The sequence below is a fragment of the Suricata suricatta genome, chromosome 6 (genome assembly GCF_006229205.1).
Source record: "Suricata suricatta isolate VVHF042 chromosome 6, meerkat_22Aug2017_6uvM2_HiC, whole genome shotgun sequence".
Taxonomy (NCBI): Eukaryota; Metazoa; Chordata; class Mammalia; order Carnivora; family Herpestidae; genus Suricata; species Suricata suricatta.
This window is the reverse complement of record NC_043705.1, coordinates 87780525-87793585: the sequence shown is the minus strand read 5'-3', so window position 1 is coordinate 87793585 and position 13061 is coordinate 87780525. Positions and strand designations below refer to the sequence as shown.

Sequence of the window (13061 nt, the reverse complement as noted above, 5' to 3'; positions counted from 1 at the left end):
CTGTCCTCCAGGAGTTTGCCCTTTACCAGAGGGTTGGTTAAGATACACGGCCACAAAAGAAACCCTAACAGAATGAAATAGATCTTGGAGAAAGCAGTGCTGGGACTGGTACTTAAGGACAACAGAGTTTCTGCCTAGCATGTTTTGGAACATAACGATGCCCCAGTTTCCTATATTACTGGTCAGGTCAAAAGTTTGGAATCATGTTTGAAGAGTCGGAAGATTATTGGTCCACTTCCTGTTTAATCCAAGATCTATTGCAATTAACGAGAGAATTCAAGAGGTAATTCGAGGCAACGAAAAGTTGCTATTGCAGGGAAACTGGTCCACAATAAAATACATAGGGTTTAGGAATGGGCGGAGTCCGGTGCGCGGGTCACGTGGGGGCGCGGGAGGCGGGTCTGCGCGCGTGCGCTGGTCACGCGGCCGGGTGTTGACACTTCCGGGTGGGAGCAAAGTGAGGTGGCTGGGCAGGGGCTGGTAGGTTCCGCGGCAACCATGGCGTATAGTGGCCTCACGGTGCCTCTCATCGTGATGAGCGTGTTCTGGGGCTTCGTCGGCTTCTTGGTTCCCTGGTTCATCCCTAAGGGTCCCAACCGGGGGTAAGTGCGCCAGGCCCACCTCGGGAGGGACGCGCGATGAGGACTGGCCAGGCCCGGCGGGGGAGGGGGCGACCTGCGCCGGTCGGAGACCTTGGGGCGGCCCTGGCCTCCAGAGTCAGGCCCCGACCTCCTGCAGCACCCCGAGGTGTGTTCGCGGGTCCGAGGGTGAAGAGGGTGACTTCCGACGGACCCTCCTTCGCAGGGGGTTTTAGGGAAATTTTTTCTTATCACGGGCCTGTCTGGGGAGGGCGCCCCGGAAGTAGATTTATATTGACTCAAGGAGAAGTTGAGGTTTGCCCCTATACGACTTTTCGCCCCTTAAGCCCTGCCCTCCACTCAAACGAGGCCTCCTTTGCCTAAACTCTAACGGAAAGGATCAAATAAAACAAACTGCAGTTTGTGCCTCACGTGTTGTCGACGTTGCCCAGGACAAGCTTGTGCAGCAACGTTGAGCCCAGGCCTTGCATCAGTGGGCGCCAGGTAGTTGGGGCCTGATCTGAAGTGAGACTAATTACCGAAGGGCAGGAGGTATTGTGTAGAAACCCTTGCGTCATACCTTTTGGAGGGCGCTCCTGCGCTTGTACTGGAGCGTACCAAGTTCTTAGAATGATGGACTAAGACGTTTCTCCTAGACTTCTTTGTTAAATACAGCTTTTTAATCTACTTTGTAAGTATGAGATAGAGCCTTATCTTCGTAGGATAAGGCTTTAGAACACCCTCTTTCTGGTTCCTCTTTTGCCTCTTAGTCATTTTTTCTCGGCACTAAATCACGTGGAGTGTAACTTAGGCTGAAGACATCTTGTCAGAAACATCATCTCTTGCTTTATTCTTTGAAACAAATTGGTTTTACAGCACTTTGCACGCATAGTAGGCATTCAATAAATAGCCAATGAATGGATAATTCTATTGCCTTTGTTAAAGGAAAGAACATGCTATTATTTTGTGCCCCAAACCCCCTTTGCTGTCTGGAATAAGCTTCTATTAGATTTGATACTTACGTATAGCTTGAAAGTAAGTCTGTTCAAGAGTTTAAATGGTATATGAATTTCTGTCATTTGGTAGTATTGGATTTCCCTTTCCCTTCTACCCCCATAACATCAGTTATAGGGGATCATATCTCTAGTCTCTAACAAATGATGTAGAGTGTCAGAGTTCTTGGGTTAGTAAAACAATTTGTATTAACCAAATTTAATTATTTAGACTTTTTTCTTCTACTGGAGTTAGAGAACAACAAAGTACTTCTTGTGTTTCTTTCTTCAATTATTTCATTACCCTACTTGTCTGCCTTTCCTGCCTAAATGCTCAAAAAAGCATTTATTATAATGTGTTGGTAACAATGACCACTCCTTTCTCAAAGACCTGCATTAGGGACTCACCATGCCCAGCCTTGGGACTTCATGCCACTGGTCTTAATCCAGGGTAATGAAATGCTTCTTGCAGTACATTGGACTACTCAGTTTCCAGCCCTAGTGTCATGATTCAGGTTTGACCTGCTAGTGATCTGTTATCAGGGCCTAATTCACCGAATCTACCCCAACCCTTGTATTTTCTGCTCTTGGCAGGATTGAGCAGTTCTTAGAACACTAAGTGCCTCCTAGGAGTTCCTGTATTACACTTTGAGAGAAACAACTGCTCCTAGCTGAATGATCCCTGTGACCTTGGACAATTTAACTTCTCAGTGTTCCCATTTCCTTATTGTAAGATGAAAATATTAGTACTGAATTACTACTAGTTCCCCTTTGTCTCCCGAGAGACTGCGAATGGGTTTGTTTTTTAGTATGTGAAGTTTGATTGCTTTAGTAAGTGAAGTTTTAATTGGGAGAGCATTTCAGATTTGAAGGATTGAAAAACATCTTCGTTAAGGAGATAAATAAAGGTGCTGTGTGACCAGGGAAGAAGAGAGGCTTTGATGTGAAATCTGTTTTCCCTGTAAGTCCCAAGCATATCAGAATGCAGAAAAATCTCTAAAACCTAAAGCAAACCGCTTGTTCTCATTCTTTTCTACACTGAAAAAGATCCAGATGAAACCAGGTTTGTGTTGGGAATCCACTTTCCTGACCATTCATGTTTTTTATGATTTCCCTCTCTTTAGGAATCCACAGATGCTCTAAAAGCTTCAGTTTGTCACGGTGGCTCCTTTAGCAGTAGGTGTGGGAGAGGGGTTGGAGCTAGATCACAGGGAGTTCACTCCGCTTTAGTTTTTTCAAACATACAGAACATTTTACGGGGCACCTGGGTGGCTCAGTGGGTTAAGCCTCTGACTTCAGCTCAGGTCAGAGCTCACGTTCGTGGGTTCGAGCCCCATGTGGGGCTCTGTGCTGACAGCTAGCTCAGAGCCTGGAGCCTGCTTCTGGTTCTGTGTCTCCTTCTCTCTCTGCCCCTCCCCCTCTCATGCTCTGTCTCTCTCTGTATCAAAAATAAATAAAACATTAAAAAAATTAAAACAAACATACAGAACATTTTCAAACATAAAGGCAGAAAGAATAGAGAGTACTGTATACCACCGCTCAGATATAAATGGTAACATTCAAATATGCTTTGTATCTGTGAATATGTATGTGTGTGTCTGTGTGTGTATACACACATAATTTTGCAGAACTGTTTGAAAGTAAATTGCATTCATCATGATACTTCACCCCTGACCACTTGAGCATGCAACAACTAAGTGCATATTTGGAGAGGATATTTTATGTATGTATGTATGTGACCCCAGCATGGGGCTCGAACTCATGACCCTGAGATTACTAGTTCCACGTTCTTCTGACTGAGCTAGCCAGGCACCTCTGAAGGTTGGGGGGTTGGGGGACTTTTGCTATGAAACTATTAAGCAGATAACACAGAAGAGGCTCAGCTGTTTTCAGCTCCCTGAGGTGGTCTTTGGGGAAGACAGAAGATACAAGGATTCCAGCTTGAGTCAGAGGGATGGAGGAAAATGAGCAAAAGCTTGGAATGGAGCATAGCAAACCGTGAGGCGTGTTGGGGGACAGTGAGGCCCCCTGCATTTGGGAATGAAAGGTTGCTGTTTGAAAGTGGAGAGTGGTGGGGATGAGGGGAGGGAACTGATTACAGGTGAGGAGCTGGACTTGATGGTGTAGATCTTCATACATTTCTTTTAAAGTTTATATATTTATTTTGAGAGAGAGCACACTCGAGTGCGAGCAAGGGAGGGACACACAGGGAGAGAGAGAGAGAGAGAATCCCAGGCAGGCTCCTCGCTGTCAGCAAGGAGACTGATGTGGGGGCTTGATCTCACAAACGGTGAGATCATGACCTGAGCCAAAACCAAGAGTCAGATGCTTAACTGACTGAGCCCCCCCACCAGGCGCCCCTTCAAGCATTTTTATTATTTATGCAGCTGTCACAGTTTTGTAGCACAAACTCCTATACTTACTTTTGTATTATAAGCATCATATGTAAGTTATTTTGAAGAATGTGCCTTCAAAATACATCTGGAGTCTGACCGTTCCTCACTACCTGTACTGCCAGCCCGGTCCTTGGGACTATTGCGGCTCCCTCCCCAACTGGCTCCTCAGCTTTTTCCCTTTGCCCCTTTCCCCCCAGTTTGTTTCCATTTTCTGGAGAGATTTCTCTTAGAATCTGAATCAAATTTTGTCAGTGCTGTCTTCAGATCTCTCCAAATAGCTTCCCTTTTCCTTTAAAGGCTACCTACCAGATAGTGCTCTTTATTCTCCTGAGTGTCAGAAATTGCAAGACTACAGTTGATCTATTTTGAAGGTGTTTCCAGTTCTTGTCTGTGTTCTCCCGTGCCCTGTACTAGGCTCCCGTGGCTCTGCCCAGCCATGTGGACCTCTGTCCTCTTCTATCTCCTGGGATCCTAGAGCCTCTCTCTTCATTCACTCTTCCCCCTGTCTGGAACATTCCCTTACCTTCTTCAGGACTGACTTGCCAGGTCCTACCCTCTTTAAAATTGCAGCCATAGCGGGCGCCTGGGTGGCTCAGCCATTTAGCCTCCGATTTCCACTCAGGTCATGATCTCATGGCTTGTGAATTTGAGCCCCAAGTCAGGCTCTGTGCTGTCACCTCAGAGCCTGGAATCTGCTTTGGATTCTGTGTCTCCCTTTCTCTCTGCCCCTCCCCTACTCATGCCACTCTCCTTCAAAAATAAGCATTAAAAATTTTTTTTAAATTGCAACCACAGCCTCCAACCCTGTATACCCTTATTCTCCTTTCTTGCTTTATTTTTCTCCACTAGCACTTACTGACCATATGGCATACTAATGTTACATACACAAACAGTTCTTAGAGCACCTGGGTGGCTCATTCGGTTAAGTGACTTCAGCTCAGGTCATGATCTCATCCGTGGGTTTGAGCCCTGCATCAGGCTCTGTGCTGACGGCTCTGTGCTGGAGCCTGGAGCTGCTTCAGATTCTGTCTCTCCCTTTTTTCTCCTGCCCCTCCCCTGCTTATGCTCTTTCTCTCAAAAATAAGCATAAAAAAAAAGTTCTTGTTTATTGTTTATTTTGTTTATTGTCTTTCTCCCTCCCCTACTATTAGGTAAACTTTACGGGAAGGGGGAGGGGTTGTCATCCTTTTTGCATATTCTTTTCCCAGAGCCTAGTACTTACTGGACTCTCGTTGAAAATCTGCTGAATGAATGGATGGATGTGCCAGTATTAACCACAGAAAGTACACATGCACACACACACCACTTCTCAAGGACCAGTTAAAAATAAAACAAATAGGACTTCTGATATTTCCTTCTTGCATTCCAGAAGATAGTCTTCCTTGTTCTGTGGGGTGTGGAGACTTCTTTTTGGAAATGACTCCTGTGAATGATGGAGAGTACTAAAAAGTGTTCAGCTGCAGAGTGATGTGATGAAAAGAATATTTTAGAAAGATGAATCTGAGGTGATTGTGGTAGGATGAAAGGGAAGGAAGAAAGTTTTGAATCTGCGAGCATTTGGTGACTGAGGGGGAAGAGGAGGTGTGAGCAAAACGATGACATTTGTGCAGTGGGTTGGATGGGTGCAAATGACAGAGCTGCTTCTGGGGAATAGGGAATTGGGAAGGGGAGCTTATAGAAAGAGAAATGGGAAGAGGATATCATGAATTCAGTTTTTTAAATGTTGAGATTCAGCTGATCAGAGATTCAGATTTAACTGCTTTTCAGACAAATGGAAATGGGGAGGAGTCAGCATTAGAAAGTTATGTATTAATAAATTTTTTTAATTATTTCTTTTTCATTGTGAACCCATGCAGTTCTGATATTTTTTAAAGTTTATTTTCAGTAATCTCTACCCCAAACGTGGGGCTTAAACTCACCGTCCTGAGATTGAGTCCCATGTTCTTTTGACTGAGCCAGCCAGGTACCCCTAAAAAGTCATATATATTTTTTAAAATATTTTATGTTTTTTATTTATTTTTGAGAGACAGAGACAGCATGAGCAGGGGAGAGTCAGAGAGAGAGGGAGACACAGAATCTGAAGCAGGCTCCAGGCCTCTGAGCTGACAGCACAGAGCCCGACGCAGGGCTCCAACCCACGAACCGTGAGATCATGACCTGAGCCAAAGCCAGACGCTTAACCAACTGAGCCACCTAGGCGCCCTCGTATATATTTTTTAATGTTTATATACTTTGATGGGGAGAGAGAAAGAAAGAGAGAGTGCAAGTGAGGTAGGGGCAGAGAGAGGGAGACAAAGAATCTGAATCAGGCTCCAGACTCTGCGCTGTCAGCACAATTTCAATATGGGACTTGAACTCACGAACCATGAGATCATGACCTGAGCTGAAGACGCTTAACCGACTGAGCCACCCAGGTGCCCCTAGAAAGTCATATTTTTAATAGTATAGTGTCGGGGGTGGCTGGATGGCTCAAATGATTAAATGTCTGACTCTTGATTTCCACACAGGGCATGATCTCATGGTTCATGAGATCAAGGTCCACATTGGGCTCTGCGCTGACAGCACAGAGCCTGCCTGGGATTCTCTGTCTCTGACTCTCTCATTCCCCTACTCATTGAGTTCTCTCTCTCTGTGAAAATAAATGACAAATTTAAAAAAAAAAAAAACCTGTAAAATAAAATGTAAGCATAGCATCATTTCATTGAAAACTACCATAAACGAAGTTTCTTGGGTGTCAAAACTAATTGTCACTGCAATCTTTTGTGTTCAGTTTTAGATGGGTTTGAATTAGCCATCTAAGCTCAGGCCTCAATACATATTCTTTCAAATACAGATGTTAATTACATAAAATTCTACTGAGTACAAAGTATTGATGTTTGAACAGATTCAGATTGCTTTTCTTGGTGCACAGTCCTTGCCAGTTTGAGCACCTGGGAAGGAGACCTAAACCATCCTGCAGTGTCTGCTTATCTAATGCTGTTTTGTTCTGTTTTGTTTTTAGAGTTATCATCACCATGCTGGTAACCTGTTCGGTTTGCTGCTATCTCTTGTAAGTACCTTTCTCTTGTGAGTAGCTTTTTTCCCAAGACAATAGGAAGTTATTCTTGGTATTTACAATGTGTCTGATTGAAAACCGCATGTGTGGCTCAGTTAAGCGTCCAACTTCAGCTCAGGTGATGATCTCACGGTCCGTGGGTTCTGGCCCCTCGTTGTCTCTGTGCTGACAGCTCAGAGCCCAGAGCCTGGAACCTGCTTCGGATTCTGTGTCTCCCTTCTCTCTGCCCCTCCCCCCTTCTCTCTTCTCCTCTCCTCTCCTATAATGTATATATAATAAATATACATTAAAAAAAAGAAGACGAATAAGAAATTTGTGGAACATGGTTGTTGTGAAACTTTCAGTTTTGTGTCATTGGAGCTTGTCCCTTATGTAACATCTAGAAATAGTACCCAAGATGGAAAAGAACACGCTTTTCCACTGTTCGGTACATTTACATAAAAACTGTGCAGCTGCTTTGTCTTTGGGCAATACAAGTGTGAAGTATTTGGCACAAATTTAAATCTTATAATTAGCCAGAAATTGCCCTTGTACTACTTTTTATTTTGCTATTGTGAAGATTTTAGGCGTACTCACTTCATTTAAATATCTCACCGTGAAGTCAGGAGCCTTTCTTTTTCATGACTTGTTTATCTGATGAACAGAAGTTGAGCGAGAACTGTGATCAAGATAGTTTTTTAACAATCACACACTGTATCAAAGTGTGATGATAATTAACACCTATTTGAATAGTTCATATAGTTTGTATAAATTGTTGCTTGAAAGCTATTTAAGAGATGTAAGTTAACTCCTCGACATATATTTTCGGAATACTAATGAGGATCCTTAACCCTCATGAGTGTCAGAAACAGCAGACCTGTAATTGAACTATTGTAAAGAGGTTTCCAATTCTTGTCCACATTCTCCCCTTCCCTGAAGTATGGAATGAGTCAAGCCCCAGAAAAAAACTGAGCATTAGTCAGTTTGTGGAACGAATGACCATTTCAATCGTATTCAAAGGCCTTATGGCGTCTTTTTCTTTTTCTTTTTTTTCCATTGAGATCTAACTCACGTACCATAAAATTCATCCTTTTACAGACTTCTTTTTAGAGTTTAGAACCAAAGGTTCTCTTTTCTTAAAGAGAGCTGTGTAGCTTCCGGAAACGTCTTTACATGGAAAATGTTAGTGTTGGTGGAATTGTTGGTGGAACTGTTGGTTAGTGCCCACAAGAGCGAGGAAACAGCGGTTCTGGTCATGTGATGCCAGGCCGTGGCATGGCTCTTTGTGACTCTGAATCTGTGAGTTTCTTATATCCGAGGGATTTTGCACCAAGGTTTTTCAAATAGGCATGTGGGAATAACCAGTTCTAGTTGTTGGCATAGCTCAAAATCTGCCCCTGACAAAAAGTTATTACCATGAATTCTGGCTATGTGGCCAGTCATTCAGTCCCTTGTTTGAGTGCAGCTTGAAGTGTTTAAAAGCTGAATCATAACACACTTTAGAAGTTTTACTAAATGACAATGGTGGTGTTTGATTGCCTCAACACTAGGGCTTAGGTGATGAGACTTTTTCTAGTTGTCTTGCTTAGTCTGTATTTTTCTGGTTAAAAAGGTAAATGGCTTTGGGGCGCCTGAGTAGCTCAGTCGTTTCAACATTCAACTCTTGATTTTGGCTCAGGTCATGATCTCACCATCATGAGCTCGAGCCCCACATCAGGCTCTGTGCTGAGGGTGGGGCCTGCTTGAGACCCTCTCTCCCGGGACCCCTCTCTCCTGCTCATGCTCTCTCTTTCTGAAATAAAAAAAACTTAAAAAAAAGATAAAAGGTTTTTTTTAGGTGGTATAGCTCAGCCTTCAGAATGGGAAATTCTTATACCAGCTGTGTTTAGCTTTAAAGAGTGAAGCAGTACATAGGTCCTCAAGAATTTCCCATTTTTGTAAGAGTGATTGAGCTTTAGTCTATAGCACGGAATCTCCTATCGAAATCTCAACAAGGGAGCTACTTTTCAGTCCAGGAGCCAACGAGTGGTCAAAAGGCCTTTGTTTTTATTCCTCTGAAGATCTCTGCTGCCTGAGCAGCAAGGTTGGTGGTAGAGTTTAAAAATGAGAAAATTACTGCACAGAAGAATGACTGGGAATTAAGAAGATGGGGCAGAAATGTTTTATGACTTTCTGGTCCTCTATTGTGTGTGAAATTTGCTTAATTTTCATGTAGTATTTTTTTTTAGTGTTTATTCATTTTTAAGAGCGAGAGAGAGCGAGCATGAGGCGGGGAGGGGCTGAAAAAGGTGGGGAGCAGAGGGTCTGAAGCGGGCTCTGTACTGATAGCAATAGCTGTGAGCCTTTACCTCTTGCTGTCTAGATATTTTCCTTTGTCCCAAACATATGGGTGACTTCTCTGTTGACAGTGGATTAGTTCCATCATCAGTGTATTAAATATAGCACACAGTGTTCTAACATTAAATGTTGCTGGAGGCCATTTATGGGGAAATGAGCTGTGTGGTGTAGACTTTATGAAATTGGTTTTTTTCTTCTGTTTCTTTGAAACCTGATCATACATCCTATTTAGCAAAATATCTGCCTGGAACATGGGTGAATGACTTGAATTCAAATCCCAAGTATTTTATTCCACAAGGGGAATTCTCTAATAAATTTAAATTTAAAGAAAACTTCACTGTTTGGCATTAGTAAGTCTATTTATTTGAAACTACCTTTTGAAATAAGACACACCCACACTGGATTTCCTAAGCAAAGTCACGTTTTGAAATGCATTCATGGACTTCTACATTGCCTTCGGTTTATGGCAGTTTTTTCTCTTTCCAGTTTGTTCTGGTTTAAAGTTAGATTCATGGGGCGTGACTTGTTTGAGCTCTGAAAAATCAGGATCTCTGCCAGTGCAACCAGTTTGTGTTAATAGTTCAGCAGAGGAATGGTTCTCTCTTTGAGGCACAAGGTCACTTTTGTTTCTCAAGCATACAGTCCTGTTAGTTTCTGTTCCATACTTTCTCTTGGTCTTAGGTTAGTTTTTAATGTTCAATTATGGATGTAGCTTACCCAGAATTACAAAACTTAACACCTTCAGGGTAAATTAGAAATTCAGTACTGTATTATGAAGATACAATTGCTTCTTGGAAAACATGCTATATCTTTAGCACGTGACTAATTGTACATCTTACCTGCAGAGTGATATACAAAAAGAAATACTGACCAAAAGACAGGAGTCCTTGTTTTTTCTAGAATGAATAGTATGTGGCCTGATTATGTGGTAGTGTGGTTATGAGTTTCATTTTTTATTAATGTTTGTTTATTTTTGAGAGAGAGAGACAGAGCATGAGCAGGGGAGGGGCAGAGACAGAGGGAGACACAGAATCTGAAGCAGGCTCCCAGGTGCCCCCGGGATTTAGGTTTTATATTAAGGGACTAGGAGATCTTTTTAGTTTTTAATAAAGGAGTAGTTTCGTGGGATGATCATTCTGGCTGCTCTGTGGCCAGTAGATTGCTGGGAGGCCAGCAGAGAAGTGGAGACACCGAGGTTTTTTGTATTCGTTTGAGTACAAGATCTTTGTGGTTTGGTCGGAGATGGTGGTAAAGATGAAGAGAGATGCTCAGAATCGAGAGGTGATTTGGGAGTAGAATTTATTGGTCCTAGCGACGGGTCAGATGTGGGAGGAATCGTTTCCGGGTTGGTGAAGAAGTGGGGTGGGATGAATGTCCGATCAAACATTCAGCCAAGGACATGCTAAGATTGAGAAGCCTGTGAGAGTTCTAAGAGGTGTCAGGTGGGAAATGACACAGAGAGGACTTTGAGACAGGGAGAATGTATGTAATTACCTAAGGCAGTGGTCCTCCACGAGGGCTACTGGCTTCCAGTGGGCCAGCCAGGAACGCTGCTGAGCATCCTACACTGCACAGGACAGGCTCACCACCCCCTCAGCAATGAATTGGTGTGGCTCCAAATCGTCCACATGTGCTGAGGTAGGAAAATCCTGCCATAAGATGAGAGCAGAAGATACAGCCAAAGATGAGGAATGCCAACATTCAGATGTTGTGTCCATGAGGAGGGGCTGAAAGAGGGCCATCTTGAGCCTCTTCTGTTGATTTAGAGGAAGTGACGGGAATGTATGAAGGGATGAGAGTACAGTAAAACGGGCAGACATGCACCCCAAAGGAGAAGTCAGGTTTTCACAAAAGTGGGACAGAATTGTCTGGAGGCTGCCCAAGGGGAGCAAAGAAGATAACGCCATTGGGTTATCTGGTGTAAGAATAACTTCTGCTTGAGAGAGCCACAGGGTGGGGCAATGGAAGTGAAGTGTGTGAAAGAGTGGCGGATTGTTGAGCAACTTACAGAGAACACAGTGGGAGGGTTCTGAAGAAAGGGAAGAGTAGATGTTGGGTCAAGTGGGGAGGTGAGCAGAGCAGTCTGAGGATAGAACTGGGCCATAATAGATGGTCCTGGGAGGTTTGGAGGGGGGGAAGTTCTGGCAAAGATTGAGAGGCACCAATATATGAGACCTGTTGAACTTCGTTCTCATAGTTCCTGCTGCTGGGTTAGGATTTGGACCTGAAGGCTTTCCACAATTGGTTGGTGCTTGGAGAGGCTTAGCAGTTAGGCATGACTGCTTCTAGAGGTCATAGGCCCTAGAACGGTGGAATAAGCCTTTTGTTTTCTTGATTGAGAGAGAGAGAGAGAGAGAGAGAGAGAGGGGAAGACACAGCGCAAGCAGGGGAAGGGTGGAGAGTGGCGGAGACACCAAATCTGAGCTCTCAGCACAGAGCCTGACACAGGGCTCGAACCCACAAACCCTGAGATCGTGACCTGAGCTGAGGTGGGTTGTTTGACTGAGACCACCCAGGCGCCCCAGGCTTTGTTTTTGTTGTTGGTTTGTTTTCATGGTATGGATAGTCCATTGTTGGATCATTGGTTGGAAAGATGTTCCTTTCTCCATTAAACTGCCTTTGGAGTCTTTGTTCAAAGCGATTTGACCATGTATCCATGAGCCTACTCCCAGATGGTCTGTTGGTTGTCCTCTATGTCTGCCTTATCACAATACCATATTCTCTTGAATATTTAGTTTTATATTAAAATCAAAAAGTTAAAGCCCTTCATGTTTTTTCTTTAAGATTATTTGGTTATTCTAAAATAGCCATATAGATTTTAGAATAATCTAGTCAGTTTCTACAAAAAAAAAAAGCCTGTTGATTTAGTTGGCATTGTGTTTAATCTGTACGTCAATTTGGAGAGAACTGACATTTTAACAATACCGAGTCTTCTGATCTTTAACATGGTATATTTTCCATTTACTTAGATTTTCTTTTGTTTCCTTACTTCTCCTGAATTTGGGTTTAATTTGCTCTTTTTCTTACTTCCTTTTTTTTATTTTTAAATTTACACATCCAAGTTAATTAGCATATATTACAACAGTGATTTCAGTAGATTCCAGTGATTCATCCCCTATGTATAACACCCAGTGCTCCTCCCAGCAAGTGTGTTCCTTAACGCCCCTCACCCATTTAGCCCGTCCCCCCACCCCCACCCCTCCTGCAACCCTCAGTTTGTTCTCTGTATTTAGGAGTCTCATGTTTTGTCCTCCCTCCCTGTTCTTATATTATCTTTGCTTCTCTTCCCTTATGTTCATCTGTTTTGTGGCTTAAATTCTACAAATGAGTGAAGTTATATCATATTTGTCTTTCTCTGACTGACTGATTTTACTTAGCGTCATACCCTCTAGTTCTCTCTACGTTGTTGCAGATGGCAAGGTTTCATTCTTCTTTATTACCCAGTAATAGTCCATTGTGTGTGTGTGTGTGTGTGTGTGTGTGTGTGTGTGTGTGTGTGTGTGTTATACCACATCTTCTTTATCCATTCATCTGTCATTGGATTTTTGGGCTCTTTCCATACTTGGGCTATTTTTGGTAGCACTAAATGGAAACTTAAATGATTTTAAACCTTTGTTCTTTTTAAAATGTAAGCAGTTATAATTCAGTAGAATTCCCTATAAGCATTTCTTTAGCCACAGCGTACAAATTCTGATGACACTGTATTTTTCAGTAATTTTTAAAT

At 43.0% G+C, this 13061-nt stretch overlaps 1 protein-coding gene across 1 annotated transcript in view; it reads left to right on the top strand.

Annotated features, from left to right (window-relative positions):
- Positions 1-415: 415 nt before the first annotated feature.
- Positions 416-13061, top strand: part of ATP6V0E1 (ATPase H+ transporting V0 subunit e1) — a 29619-nt gene continuing 16973 nt past the window's right edge. The window contains exons 1-2 of the mRNA XM_029942845.1: positions 416-602; positions 6968-7015. Of these exons, the coding sequence (XP_029798705.1) occupies positions 499-602; positions 6968-7015 (152 nt within the window). The 5' untranslated portion in view covers positions 416-498. The remainder of the gene's footprint in view (positions 603-6967; positions 7016-13061) is intronic.